This window comes from Camelina sativa, chromosome 11 (genome assembly GCF_030686135.1).
Source record: "Camelina sativa cultivar CO46 ecotype springtype chromosome 11, ASM3068613v1".
Taxonomy (NCBI): domain Eukaryota; kingdom Viridiplantae; phylum Streptophyta; class Magnoliopsida; order Brassicales; family Brassicaceae; genus Camelina; species Camelina sativa.
The window spans coordinates 4,499,439-4,514,008 of NC_141890.1; the positions used below are offsets into that span (position 1 = coordinate 4,499,439).

A 14,570-nucleotide genomic window follows, 5' to 3' on the forward strand; every position below is an offset into this window, starting at 1 on the left:
GTCTATTTTTCATATATTATTTTTAAATGTTAATTATGTGGATAACGGTTGCGTAGATATACGTTTAAACAACAATTATGAAGTTTTAACCCAGCTGAAAAAACAATCAAATCAAACTATTAAATATACATTGAAAAAAAAAAAACGGGTTACGTTGGATTGACGTTTTTATTCTTCTTTTCTTCCTGACAAATACTTTCAGTCCTACGACTTACATCCATCAAATCAGAAAAGGAAAAAAACTTTGCCATTTAAGGCGTTTTGCCTAGAAATATGAAATATCTTTGCTATTAACTTAGTTAATGACATTAAAATCAGGAGTTAATGACATTGAATAACCGAGTTTATATTCCAATTTCAAACTAATAAACCCCTATAACGCCAGCGACGAAGAATTCGAAGAATCAAAGTTCTTAGAGAAGCTGTTCAAAACAACAATGGCGGATCCACTAAGTTCCTCCTCAAACAAAAAAAGCTTTCTTCGTCGTAGATCTGTCTGGACAAAACTCCAATCCTGTACTCTCTCTCACTCTCTAATCTCACCTTCTCTTGTCTCTGTATATCTGTTACAAATCCATCAATTGGTTTTGTCTTTCTTAATTCGTTGTTGCAGATCATTCCTTCTCAGTTTATTGCGAATCACATCAAGGGAAAGACTCTGTCAACGAAACTGAAACTGACTTCGGTCGCTTCGGACAGAACTTGGGAAGTGGAATTGGACGGCGGGAGATTCGCCGGCGGATGGAAAGATTTCTCCGTCTTCCACGCTGTTCGTGACGACGACGTTTTGAGTTTCAGGCACGACGGTGACATGGTCTTCCACGTCACACCCCTCGGACGCAGTTTCTCTCAGATACACTTAGTCTCTTCTTCTTCTACCTCTGGCTCTGACGATGAGCACCACACTTTTGATGATGATGAAGACGACAGTGTGGATGTTGGAGATGATGATGGTGATGATGACAATTCGATATCAGAAGAGGATTTATATTCAAAGAAACTTTCGTCGAAGAAGAGAGCAAGAACTGGAAAAGAATATTCATCGGAAGAGCCTTATCTTCTTGCGCACGTCACACCTTCAAGCCTTCTGAGAGATACTTTGGTGTGTACCACTTCACTTGACTCCTTAATACAATTTTTAGTTCAATTCTGTTTCATATTTTAAAAAGTAACAATATCTTAAATATATTCTGTAATTTCATATATAATAATTTTACTACTTGTCCAACAAATTTTAAATAAATTTATTCTAACATAATCATAAGTTAATCAAAAATTCAAAGACGTTATCATAAGAAAATTATTTGTTTATGTAAAAATGAATATCTACAATCCTTTTTCTTTTAGGATTAATAATTGATAGTAAAATTTATTTAATTATGGTATTATAGTAATTAACTGTATAATTCTCTTAATTATTTTTCTTATAGAATTAGTAATTTAAAATTAGAATTAGTATTATTTTTTATATACATATATGAACTATCTTTTTATATTTATTAAATTTTTAATTTCTTATAATTTACAAATAAGTTAAAATAAAGCTTTTGTATAACCCATGACAAAAACTTTAATTGTTAAAATTTACACATGTCGCGATCACATTAGTTACTAACTTTGAAAACCAAGGTTTATATAACAACATAATATTAAATAAGCTATCAAATCATTCACCGATTTAAAAATTTAAGAAGATTACATTAATTTCTTATTTTTCTTATATTATGTTAACCACTAATTTTAACACATTAAACCTTTCAATAGTTTAATCACTTTTCTGTAAAAATTTCTTTTTATTATATGATTATAATAAATAATAATTGTAATTAAATTGCAAATATTTTCCTTATTAATTGTACATATTTTCTTATTGAAATTAGTAATTTAATATATAACTTTCCTATTAGAATTAGTGATATAATATATTACTTTTGGTTTTATATACTTTCAAAAATATTAATTGTAATCCTTTTATTTTTAGGATTTTTTAATTTTCTTATAATTATTAAATAAATTTTATTTTCACACATATCAAAATATTATTGATATATTTGAGACATGTCGCGATTATATGAATTACTAATTTTGAAAACTAAGGTTTATATAATAAGATATGGAAATTTATTCGGGTACTTGTGTTTTAGTAAACCTATCACCGTCTCCCCTGGGTTTTCTAATTTAAAACAAACAATATATTACGTTAACTTTATTAATTTTTTGGTGTAAATGTTAAAAATTATTACGTTATTTTGACTAGTATTATATATAGTAGTACTTGTGTACGTTAATTTGACCATCATCTAGCACAGACATGTTGAAGCAGAGCTAATTAAGATATTCCGTCTTCAGGTTAACAAGATTCCATTTAGTCAGCAAGATCATTCCCCCAATAAAATACGGATTATGTTATTTTCAGTTTTAAATCCAAATGAAATAATGATGATTAGGTAGTTTGTTAATTGATTAATATATATATATATATATATATATATATATATATATTTTAAACCAAGAAATAACAATTTAAACTCTCTGAAAAAGTTGGCTTCAAAAGTAACTCTATACAGCGTTCTCGCCCGGGACTTACGATTCACAAGCGGCCCATTTAACGTAGAAAATGCAGTCATGCAGATGAGGTCGACAAGAAGCCAGCTGGAAAAAGGTTTCGCTTGTTCCAGACTGCGCCTCAACAGAATCGGGGGGATTCAAGCACAATGTCACGGACCTGTGGTGTCAAGTTCTTGTACGAACATATGCCAAGCCGTTTATGGGCTGGCGTGTTGCTACGATGGACGTCTGCTGGCATAAAAAATTGATGATATTCGACATAGAACAAAAGTTCTAATGAAATAGTGGCATGATAATTTTAATAGTTTCTCAGATATAATGAAATAGTCCATAAGTGCTAAAACCACCGAAGAAAGCAAATTTATATATATTGTAAATATTTATATTTCATAGTAAATTATTAATTTTCGACTTTATTTTTTAATTATAAATTGAATATATATCTAACATATGTAATTATAAATCATTGGAAACAATACTTTCAAAAGCTTTGGTTTATTTTTCGATTTCAAATCTTAAATTATATTAAATATTTAATATTCTCCAAAATATATGAATTTATTTAATGTTTTTATAATATAAGATTAATATTATTAACTATATATGATTTGTGCCTTATACATAATAATTTTCTACATAGTCTCTTTTATTTATACAATCAATAATATATTCATTTGTTGTATGTTAAAGATAATTTTTAATTTATACCGTCATGTTTGAAAGCTAAGCTTATAATTTCTTTTTCAACTTTTTTTTTGCTTTTTTTTGGCATATGTTTTGCTTTTTTTTGGTCATTTTTTTCAAATTTAAAATAGAAAAATACCCTAAATAGTACAAAAACAAGTTTTATGGACAACTATCACATACATTCCATAAATTTCCAAAAATAGTATTATTTAACACATTAAAATATTTAAAATTAATTTTTAGATTTTTTTTTAGGTTTTGGTTCTCAATTTCACATTTAGAATATAGTTTTGAGGGATTTAGTATTTAGTTTTGAATTTAGAATTTAATTTTGAAATATTAATTGGTGCTATTTTTGGAATTTTAGAAATGTTGTGCTAATTTAGAAATATTAAAAAAAAATTATTTTGGAAATATTTTTGAGAATCTTCCTTTAAAATAATGATAACATATTGATAGTTGAAGAGTATGCTAAATGGTATATCATAATCTTTCATACATTTCTCTGCCAAGACGTATAAACATCGAAGTAATTAATTACTAAATTAGGGATGTTGTAGTGGGTAAAAATTTCTAACTCCTTACTACAAACTTTCAAGTTCTAACTCCTTAATACAAGAAGGCAAGTCACAAACCCTTCCATACTACAAACTTTCAAGTGGACAGTCTCTAGAATTTGCAAATCTCAAATACAGAATAAACGTAGTTTAGTTTGGTGGAGGAAGAAGAAGAATCTAGTGAAACTACTTGACTCCACCTTTGAATGATTCAAGACACAGAAAGTGCTTGCATAAGACTCTTGTTGCTTACTTCCCATCTTCAGTGTCACTTCAAACCAGATCATTGCTGATTTCCCATATCCTCTCCCCTGTTGCATTATCACAACATTACATTCCTAAGTCAAACAAAACTGGTTACAAGAAACAACAGCAAGATCTTGAGTCAGGAACGCACCTAACGCATCAATTGCTAGCAAAGAGGCTTGTAGATTCTGTTCACTTGTCTCCAGCTCGGTCCGACACTGTCTCACAGTGTTCAGAGTATCTACAATTCCCTGTTTCACACTAGCAACTTGATCCGAGACTGAGCAAGATTGTGGTTGGACGCTCAGAAATTTTCTTGAGATGGTGTTGGTTCTGTTTGAAACCTGAGTGCGTCCTCTCTCCTCATCAACTTGATGCTCTGGTCCGCGACTTATTCTCTTATTAACTTGTCCCTCTACCCCTACTCTTGGAGTCTTTCTCACATTCCTTGGTTGTGGAGCAGTCTCACAAGCTCTCTTCCTACGAGTTGTGTGGTTTCCTTTGCCCTTGTATTCATGGTTTTCAATCTGAAAGAAACTCAATAAACATGTTAGCATCCAAGTCTAACTAAGGTTTTATATGTACATAAAGTTGTCTTGTTGGTTCACCTTAGAGCAGAACTTAAACAGAGGATTTGCACCTTCCCACATCAATTCCAGCTTGAACGAATCATTTACCTTCACTCCATTCGCTTCACACATCTCTCTCCAACCTTTTCTCAAATAAAACCATTCACTTACGCCTCTTCCAAGCCCTGTTATCTGGAGATAAGATGACCACTTTCTTCCATCTTGGTCCAGAAGAATTACGTCCCCAGCCTTATTAATGCCATTCTCCCTCGTGAAACTCACTGGAAGTGACTGAACAAGATTCAATCAGTACCAAACGCTCAAACTCATGACTATATCCACAAAAAAACGTTCATGACAACAAGTTCTTGAACTTACTAGCTGCCCGGTATAGTCACGGCTAGGTGTATACTTTATTATCACAGTTGGTGAAGGAGCCTTCTTCTTCTCCTTTCTCTTTGAAACTTCATCCAACGTTCTCTTCTCTTTATGGCCATTTCCAGATTCCTGTGGACACAGCGAAAGCACAGGCCTTTCCCCAATTTGGAAAAGTTTAAACTTACAAAAATCTCCTTGTCTTAGATCATTAGTGGAGCAGAAGTGTTCCCATCCTGCTCTGATGTAAAACACACCACTTGAGGTGTTTTTGGCAAGTTTCATTGTCCATATTCTCCCTTGCTCATTGATTACATCGATCTCACAGGCTTTTGGGTGCTCACCGAAAAAAGCCGTAAATTTTCTAGAAAGATCCTACAAAAACATTACCAACAAGTCACATCACTGAAACAATGTTACACTCTTGACTGTTACAACAAAGCTAAAATGGAGTTTAGTAGTCACCAAACGATCCTTGCTGAGACTATAACGAGTAACACATCCTGTGATGAAACAAGACTGGCCTGATGAAGAATCTGCTTCTGGTTTCTTGTTCGCTGAATCACAACAATCTTTAGTTACATAGTCACCAAACCCATTAAATACATTCTGTAATTTCATTAAACAACTCACTTGCTCTCTCTCCGGCCCCATCATCATCATCATCATCATCATCATCATCATCATCATCATCATCATCATCATCTTTTCCATCATCATCATCATCATCATCATCATCATCATCATTATCAATGTAAGTATCCTCAGTATCAACGTGGCTAGATGAAGCGTGATGAAGGTCACGGGAAACAGATCGGGAAGCGACAGATACATGAAGGACCTCGTCTCCATGATGTTTGAAAACCAAGACGTCACCGTCCCTGAATCCATGTTCGCCGGCGAACTTTTCCCAGCCGTCGGCGAGCCTGCCGCCATCCAGTTTCACTTTCCAAACTCTGTCCGACGCATCCGATATTAGTAACACTTTCGTGTGATTCATTAAGAAATCAGCATCAAGAGTCTGCAAGCAATAAAACAAAAGGAAACACAGAGTTGTTGACGGTGACAAAGTAGAGTAACTTAAAACGAAAGATAAAAGATAGAAAGCATTACGAGAAGTGGTTTATCTCCTGTAAGAAACTTATGCTCAAAGGAAGAGAAATGTGGTGGATCCGCCATTGTAATGAATAGTTCACACAAATCTCAGTTGAAGATCTAGGGAAGAGAGTGAGATAAGAAAGCAATAAAACAGAGAAAACAAAGCAATCTCTTCTAGTGGTCTCACTTCTACCTAGTAAATGATGACGTTACATTGTTTCTTTCAATTAATTACGTTACAAAAAGGTATATCGAATTTATTGAAACCGGAAAAGGCTGATGTGAATATATCACATTGGTTAACGGGAGTGTATGTACCCATCATCTTTTTCTTTTACACGATTAGTTATCGTGCTGTACTAATAACCAAACCCATCATCACCTATGTTGTCAAAGGGAGACTCTATAAAGAAAATAGGTTTTGACAAAATGTGACCTTTTGACACTTTGCGTCTGAAAGATTTTGATTTTTGATAAGCCATGGAAATAAATTTTTTGATGTCGCTATTTAAAATTTTCTAAAATAGAAGGTTTTTGGGCTTTTTTGGGCCTAACTATTTGAGATGATCCGCACGCAAGTAGACAGAAACGTGTTGTTTGAATCAGAAGGTTACTGACTTTTTGAGTTTAGAGTGTTGACTTTTTTACTGGTAAGCTAAAGCTCCTCCAATGATGACCCCTCTCGCTCGCTCGCTCGCTCGCTCGAGCTCGGTTTTAATAAGATCCTCAATCCAAGGAAAGGTTCTGTATACTGACACGAGAAGATGAGATGATATAAACAAGTACTTTCTTCTCGAAATGCGTCTTGAATCACCCAAGAAACGTGTTTCCTGAGCAAAGTTTACAGCTTTCTTTTGATTTCTGTGCACATCATTTACCAATACTGAAACTTTTCAAAAGATTTATAAAAATAAATCTCAAATCACTCTTCTTTCCCAATGGAGGTTCAAGCTGAGATGGAGCCTAGCTCGTCCGTTAGGTACTCCGTACTCTACTCTCCTTTTTTATTTCCTGCTCTGCTTCTTCAAATTTGACCCTTTTTTTTCAATTCGATTAGAAAAGTTTCTGATCGATTTAGGACAGAGGGGGAAACAATTACTGGTTTAATGGATTCGAGGTGCGGCTTAAAGTTATAAATTTAGAAACTTTGAATTTGTGGTGGTTCTTCATCAGGGTAGATCTAGATCCCGAGATTTGCAGAAGTTATATATACACAGATTTAAGTAAGTAAGCTTTATGTTTGTTCTATGATGCAGTTTAGTCTCAGCTGTTTCATATGGCATTGCTTCTATGGCAATGGTTTTTATCAACAAGGCTGTGATTATGCAGTATCCACATTCCATGACTGTTCTTACCCTCCAGGTACATTGCTCTACTTTTTTCAGTATTTGATATCTACTTGACTAGGATTATAAGCAGAGGTTACTCACTTCCTCAAGATTATGAAATTGATCCCTTTTGCTTTTCTTTTGGTTTGTATTAGCAATTGGCTACTTCTTTGCTTCTACACTTTGGAAGACGAATGGGATACACAAGAGCCAAAGGAATCGATTTGGCCACTGCCAAAAAGCTTCTCCCGGTTTCTATCTTCTACAATGCTAATGTTGCATTTGCTCTTGCAAGCTTGAAAGGAGTTAATATTCCAATGTATATCGCCATTAAGAGACTCACTCCACTCGCTGTTTTGATTGCCGGGGTTCTGTTTGGTAAAGGCAAACCAACAACTCAGGTATATTTTACGACTATAATGTTCTATTAAAAGGCTGATCCTTTTGTCTCTCAGTTTTGCTAATGTTACAAGCTCTGAATCTCTTGTTCAAATTTCAGGTTGCTCTATCTGTACTACTGACCGCTGCAGGTTGTGTAATTGCAGCTCTTGGAGATTTTTCTTTTGATCTTTTCGGGTATGGTTTGGCTTTAACCTCTGTCTTTTTCCAGGTTGGTTTCCATTGTTCTTTTCCTTCTCTTGCAACAATCCTCCATTAACCATATGGTAAAACAGATATTGTTTCATCCCTGCAGACCATGTACCTAGTGTTGGTTGAGAAGTCTGGTGCAGAAGACGGACTTACCTCGATCGAGATTATGTTTTATAACAGCTTCCTTTCTCTCCCATTTTTGTCCTTCCTCATCATAGTTACCGGGGAATTCCCAAACTCTCTATCGCTATTACTTGCAAAGGTTAGAAACTTTTCATCACTCTAAGCTTGTGGCTTTTCTCAGAAACTATTTTCTAAAAAAGGTCAAATTATTTCTTCTCTTGGACAGTGTTCTTATTTGCCGTTCTTGGTGATTCTCATTCTTTCACTGGTTATGGGCATTGTCCTCAACTTCACCATGTTTCTTTGCACCATTGTGAACTCTGCACTAACAACAACCATCGTTGGTGTCCTCAAAGGCGTTGGTTCCACTGTAAGTAGATACTCACATTTGGCTCTGTTTCGAGATGGAAGTCTCTTCATTTTCAAGTCTGGATAAGTCTTACTTATCTTTGCTTCCTTTTGCATCTCCTAGACGCTCGGTTTTGTCCTCCTGGGTGGTGTTAAAGTACATGCTTTAAACGTCTCCGGTTTAGTGGTCAACACAGCTGGTGGTGTGTGGTACTCATACGCCAAGTACCGACAGAAAAAGGCTAAACCGGCTAAGCTACTGTCTGATTTGGAAGCTCACAAAAAATGAGAATCCGATTTGGTTTACTCTCATCATGTATCTCCTTGTCCAAAAAGTTATATTTTTGATACTTGTAGAGGGTTTGGTTTCTTTTTGGAAGGCAAAGTCGGTACCAGACTTTGCCACTCAAACAAATGATGATTAGAAAGAAAATAACCAATGTATTAGATAGTTGAACCAGGAAAACCGGTTTAACGAGAAGCTTTCTACAATTACCAATAGCTTCAGTCTTCAGATCTGATCTTCTCGGTTGGATCCTAAAGTGAGAGATTTTAGAACCCATTAGTAATTTACTTTTTGAAAAGAAACTTCATTGATCAGGTTATTTCATGTATAACTTTTTCAAAGAGGTTATTCAATGTCAAATTATATATGTAGACGGTGTGGCTGTAGCACAAAACCTATACAACAAAACATTAGACATGTGTTGGTATCAACTATCAATAGTTAAAGAACACATGAAATGTTTGTTTGTTCTATTTAAGTGTGGGAAAGTTTTTTAAATGGGTCTACTAATTAATACTCCCTATAGATTAAGACATTTTTGTGGTATAGAAGACAGCACATGAGTCATTACAGCGTCATCGACCTGTTTAAGTCTTTAATTCATTCGTTAACACTTGCTTCCAACGGTTTCGTTTCCACACCTACTAATCTACATAATTTTACAAGACCCATTAACAGAACAAAATATTGCTCAGAATATTCAAATTGTAGAAAAGCAATGGATATTACTTTGGAAGAGTTGAGAAACTGGAAAAAAAAAAAGTCTTGCATAAAATAGAAAAACTTTAATCAATTAAATGAATAATTGAATGAGTGTATCCGCTAATTACAATTATTAGACAAAATATTGATAAAAGTAGAGAGTGTAAAGCACTGTATGTAAAATATTATATGATAGCTTAGTTCAACGAATATCATAATTCAAAAGTGATACTAATAACTAATAATCATCAATCATTCATTCACCAAGACACAATCGATCATATTGATATATACATGATTATATACCCTGGATTCGTTTAAAACACAATATATCATGTCCCAGAATTTGTGAATTATTATTTACATTAGAATTGTTATAACTATGTTATATATAGCGCAGAATTGTGTATATGAGGTTTTGATATATCGGACGACTCTATACAACAATGTGATGATGATTCTGCAGTTTATTGAAAAGAAAACTGGGTCTTTTTAATTATCATTAACATTATAATTGCTTAAATTATCAAAATCGTATTGAATATTTAATTTCTGAGCACGGATTGGCTTGTGAAAGAGGATTCCTAGATGCCACAAGGAAAACAAATAAAAAGGTATTACAAAAGTGTAATTAGCACACAAATTAGTTATCCATAATTATAGTAATTCTTTTCCCTTTTCTTTTTTCTTAGTTTTTTATATGATACTTTCGTAAAACGTTAGGTATTATTATTGTAATAGTAAAAAATAAACCTTAAAAATGCCAAAGCATATCCTTATCTTCTAGAGCTCTACATGTGTTAATATCGCCCACCGACAAGTAACTCTCGCGTAACCTACTAGTTGGCTGAAACTTTTAGGAATTTTCAGACTGGAAATTGTAATAATCCTTCTAATGGATCTTATACTTCTTTTTTGTCAAAGACACACCACTTAAATTATTATTTTACAAAATGACCATAATTAGCGGCACTGTTTAGAAGTTTCTTGCAACTAGTAGTCAACACTGAATCATGTATTTTGATTGTTAGTGTACTTTGTCAATTGATCATTTCAGCGAGAAAAAACAAAAAAAGACAGATCATTAACTAATTGTTTCCCTCCTTAATATATCCTTACTTGATTATGAAATTCAAAATATTGAGTTGCATCCTTTTGTTGCAACAGTAAGGGTTTGACTCATAAGTTCAAATTAGTATCATGTTACCAAATATTTAAAAGTTATTCTGATTAAATTACTCAAACCATATGTATTTTTTCTTTATTATATGATTGTCAAAATTCTAAAGTTGATGGACTACTAAACATGGAATTTTACTATATGTATAAAATATAAAATTATGATAGACATGGAAAATGACATGGGGAGCACGTAGGAGAAGCGGTGAGAGCATTTTGAGTGATTCACTTGGAACCGATTTGGTGGTATCTCTTATGAAAACTTGTTCCAATATAATTATGAGTTGCGCTCACAAATTCGAATTTGTCTTCACCTCAAATTGCCAAACAACCCATATGGTCCATCTTGAATTTTCTTGAAATGATTGTTTTCAAATTTAAATAATTTCTATAGGATGATGACATGACAAGTGCTGGTGAAAAAAGCTTACAAAGAGTGATAAAAAGGGGATGAATTTGCATGCTGAAGCCATCAAAGAAGTAGCTGAAAGAGTAACACACACATGAAAGTGTAAGAGAGACATCTTCTTATTTACAAAATTTCTCACAACAGATACCTTTCTTTCTTCTTCCTCTCTCTCTCTCTCTCTCTCTCTCCTATGCTTTGCTTCTCTCTCTGACTCACTCCACTCTCTCACCAACCCATCCTTCTCTCTGTCATTCTCTAAAAAAAGGTCCACTATAAATGAGCCTTGAGCTGTGGATGCCTTCTTTGTCTGGTTTATAAAAAAATCACAAAAATGGGTCTCTAGATTTCAGATTTCTGGGATCTGGGTCTTCCATTATTTAGTAGAAAGCTCACTCCTTTCTTGAAGAAGATCTTAACTTCTCACTCAAAGTTGCTCCCTTTTTTTGTTTTCCTCAAAATGGGTTTTGCTTAAATCTTACACTTTGAGATTTGAGTGCTTAGTTTGGGATCTTTACCACATTTAGAACTTCCTACTTCTTTCTGCTCTTTCTCTTTTTTGGATTTCTCTACTTCTCAAAGAGATTTAGAGACAAAGATGGCTCCAAGGTTGGATTTTTCAGATTGGTGGGCGAAGGACACGAGGAAAGGAACACCAGTTGTAGTGAAGATGGAGAATCCTAATTACTCAGTAGTTGAAATCGACGGGCCAGATTCAGCTTTTAGACCAGTGGAGAAGAGCAGAGGCAAGAACGCTAAGCAAGTGACTTGGGTTTTGCTTCTCAAAGCTCATAGAGCTGTTGGATGTCTCACTTGGCTCGCCACTGTCTTCTGGTCTCTCCTTGGTGCTATCAAGAAACGGCTTAGTTTCACTCAGCCAATGGGCTCTGAGAAGTTAGGCAGAGACAAATGGCTTTTCACGGCCATTAAGCTCTTCTTAGCTGTTTCCTTAGTGATTCTCGGGTTTGAGATTGTTGCTTACTTCAGAGGATGGCATTACTTTCAAAGCCCTAATCTTCACATCCCCACTAGCACACTTGAGATCCAGAGCCTGCTTCATCTTGTGTATGTTGGTTGGTTAAGCCTAAGAGCTGATTATATTGCTCCTCCGATTAAAGCTCTCTCCAAGTTTTGTATTGTCCTGTTCCTTATACAATCCGTGGATCGTTTGGTACTTTGCTTGGGTTGTTTTTGGATCAAGTACAAGAAAATTAAGCCGAGGTTTGATGAGCAACCGTTCCGTAATGATGATGCTGAGGGATCTGGATTTGAGTATCCTATGGTTCTTGTTCAGATTCCAATGTGCAATGAGAGAGAGGTATGTATGCTCATTCAACTTTGGTATACCTTAAAAAAAGTATTGACCTTTCTCCTAATGGTATCACTTCACTATCTCAATGTAATGATGTTTACCTTCTTCATGTTCAGGTGTATGAACAATCTATATCTGCTGTGTGTCAACTTGACTGGCCAAAAGATCGAATACTGGTTCAGGTTCTTGATGATTCGAATGATGAAAGCATTCAACAGCTGATTAAAGCTGAGGTTGCCAAATGGAGCCAAAAGGGAGTCAACATAATCTACAGGCATCGCTTGGTTAGAACCGGATATAAAGCTGGTAACCTCAAATCTGCTATGAGCTGTGATTATGTGGAAGCTTACGAGTATGTCGCAATATTTGATGCTGATTTCCAACCTACTCCCGATTTCCTTAAACTAACCGTTCCTCATTTCAAGGTTGGTATTAACATCGGTTTCATGTTTCTGTTATTGACAAATGGACAGAGAGAGAGAGAGATCTAACTTGTTAAAAATGTGTTAAATCTTCAGGATAACCCGGAGTTAGGTCTAGTTCAAGCTAGATGGACATTTGTGAACAAAGACGAGAACTTGTTGACCCGTCTTCAGAACATCAATCTGTGTTTTCACTTTGAGGTGGAGCAGCAAGTGAACGGCGTGTTCTTGAACTTCTTCGGTTTCAATGGAACAGCTGGAGTTTGGAGAATCAAAGCCCTTGAGGAATCTGGTGGTTGGCTTGAAAGGACCACTGTTGAAGATATGGACATAGCAGTCCGCGCACATCTACATGGATGGAAGTTCATCTATCTTAATGATGTCAAGGTAATACTATTAAAGTAGTATTTATCAATCTTTTCTAAAGAAATGCTAATATATGGAAGTAACCATTTAATTAAACTTGAATGAAAAAATCTATAGGTCCTTTGTGAAGTTCCTGAGTCCTATGAAGCATATAAGAAGCAGCAACACCGTTGGCATTCGGGACCTATGCAGCTTTTCCGCTTGTGTCTTGGTTCAATCTTGACCTCTAAGGTAGTGTAAAGCTTGTTTTCTTCAGCAAGGTTAAACTTTAGCTTTTATCATAATTTTAATGACTTCTTCCGTTTCTCATTTTGTTCTTCTTGTAGATAGCTATATGGAAGAAGGCGAACCTGATACTTCTCTTCTTCCTTCTTAGGAAACTTATACTTCCTTTCTACTCCTTCACATTGTTCTGCATTATCCTTCCACTGACCATGTTTGTTCCAGAAGCTGAGCTCCCTGTTTGGGTCATCTGCTACATACCGGTTTTTATGTCTTTCCTCAACCTTCTTCCATCACCAAAATCGTTCCCTTTCATTGTCCCTTACCTTTTGTTTGAGAACACAATGTCTGTCACCAAGTTCAACGCGATGGTATCCGGATTGTTCCAATTGGGTAGCTCTTACGAGTGGATTGTCACAAAAAAAGCTGGAAGATCATCAGAGTCAGATCTTTTATCTATTACCGAGAAAGAGGCACCAAACAAGAAAAGCCAACTGCTTAGGGGAGTTTCCGACAGCGAGCTGTTGGAGCTTAGCCAACTCGAAGAGCAGAAACAAGCAAAGAAACCTGTCAAGAAAACAAACAAGATTTACCACAAAGAGCTCGCATTGGCCTTTCTTTTGCTAACTGCAGCGCTAAGGAGTCTCTTGGCAGCTCAAGGAGTGCATTTCTACTTCCTGTTATTCCAAGGTGTCACATTTCTTCTCGTAGGTCTTGACCTCATAGGCGAGCAGATGAGCTGATGGAAACTAAAAAAGCACCATAGATTATGTAAACCGGGCCAGTAAATCAGTGAGTTTGATTCCCCACTTCCTCTTATGTTCAATGGTATCCTCTGTAATGAGATTTGTTGGAACCATAGTGGTAGGCATTAATTGATTTTCCGTTTTGTTTGTTTGTCTGTTATGTTTCTTTGATTCCTCCATTGTTAGGGATAGAGTGTGAGCCAGAGATTCATACATGTATACAATATCTGTAAAGTTGGAACATGTTGTTGGCAGTTTAAACAGCTTATTTTCTTGAACCATGTCATATCAACTGCAGAGAAATATATGTATGTAACTTAAAAGTCCAGCCTTTGTGGAAAGACACACTGTAACTGTAAATAACTGAAACGAGAAAGAGAGTAACATTTATTGTAGTCTCTGAACTTAGGAAATTGTCATCTTAGTGTCGGTGAAAAGC

At 35.1% G+C, this 14,570-nt stretch overlaps 3 protein-coding genes and 1 pseudogene across 9 annotated transcripts; 3 read left to right on the forward strand and 1 right to left on the reverse strand.

Moving 5' to 3' along the window:
- The first annotated feature begins 437 nt into the window (after positions 1-437).
- LOC109127229 (putative B3 domain-containing protein REM4 pseudogene) lies at positions 438-1,165 on the forward strand (annotated as a pseudogene).
- A 2,650-nt stretch (positions 1,166-3,815) lies between these two features.
- LOC104721678 (B3 domain-containing protein REM1-like) lies at positions 3,816-6,582 on the reverse strand. 2 transcript variants are annotated; one of them, XR_015572886.1, is made up of 7 exons: positions 6,116-6,387; positions 5,636-6,023; positions 5,468-5,559; positions 5,006-5,377; positions 4,667-4,908; positions 4,210-4,585; positions 3,816-4,123 (listed from the first exon to the last, which is right to left on the reverse strand). XR_015572886.1 is itself a non-coding variant. In XM_010439714.3 (7 exons), exons 1-7 carry the CDS (start codon positions 6,179-6,181, stop codon positions 4,086-4,088), a joined length of 1,584 nt encoding a protein of 527 aa, XP_010438016.2. In that variant the 5' UTR covers positions 6,182-6,582; the 3' UTR covers positions 3,816-4,085. The 2 variants fall into 2 exon arrangements, 1 of the variants encoding a protein (XP_010438016.2); XM_010439714.3 differs by having other exon boundaries at positions 4,667-4,918; positions 6,116-6,582.
- A 113-nt stretch (positions 6,583-6,695) lies between these two features.
- LOC104721679 (UDP-galactose/UDP-glucose transporter 7) lies at positions 6,696-8,982 on the forward strand. 6 transcript variants are annotated; one of them, XM_010439715.3, is made up of 8 exons: positions 6,753-7,079; positions 7,158-7,217; positions 7,357-7,462; positions 7,584-7,829; positions 7,928-8,038; positions 8,123-8,281; positions 8,369-8,512; positions 8,615-8,982. In XM_010439715.3, the coding sequence occupies exons 1-8, from the start codon at positions 7,039-7,041 to the stop codon at positions 8,777-8,779; spliced, it is 1,032 nt and encodes a 343-aa protein (XP_010438017.1). In that variant the 5' UTR covers positions 6,753-7,038; the 3' UTR covers positions 8,780-8,982. The 6 variants fall into 6 exon arrangements, 2 of the variants coding, with proteins under 2 accessions (XP_010438018.1, XP_010438017.1); XR_015571451.1 differs by having other exon boundaries at positions 6,789-7,079; positions 7,928-8,004; positions 8,103-8,281; XR_015571452.1 differs by having other exon boundaries at positions 6,849-7,079; positions 7,928-8,004.
- Positions 8,983-10,840: 1,858 nt separating this feature from the next.
- Positions 10,841-14,409, forward strand: LOC104721681 (putative xyloglucan glycosyltransferase 5). The gene is made up of 5 exons (XM_010439718.3): positions 10,841-12,381; positions 12,492-12,800; positions 12,894-13,184; positions 13,281-13,394; positions 13,490-14,409. The coding sequence occupies exons 1-5, from the start codon at positions 11,662-11,664 to the stop codon at positions 14,126-14,128; spliced, it is 2,073 nt and encodes a 690-aa protein (XP_010438020.2). The 5' UTR covers positions 10,841-11,661; the 3' UTR covers positions 14,129-14,409.
- The last annotated feature ends 161 nt before the right edge of the window (positions 14,410-14,570 follow it).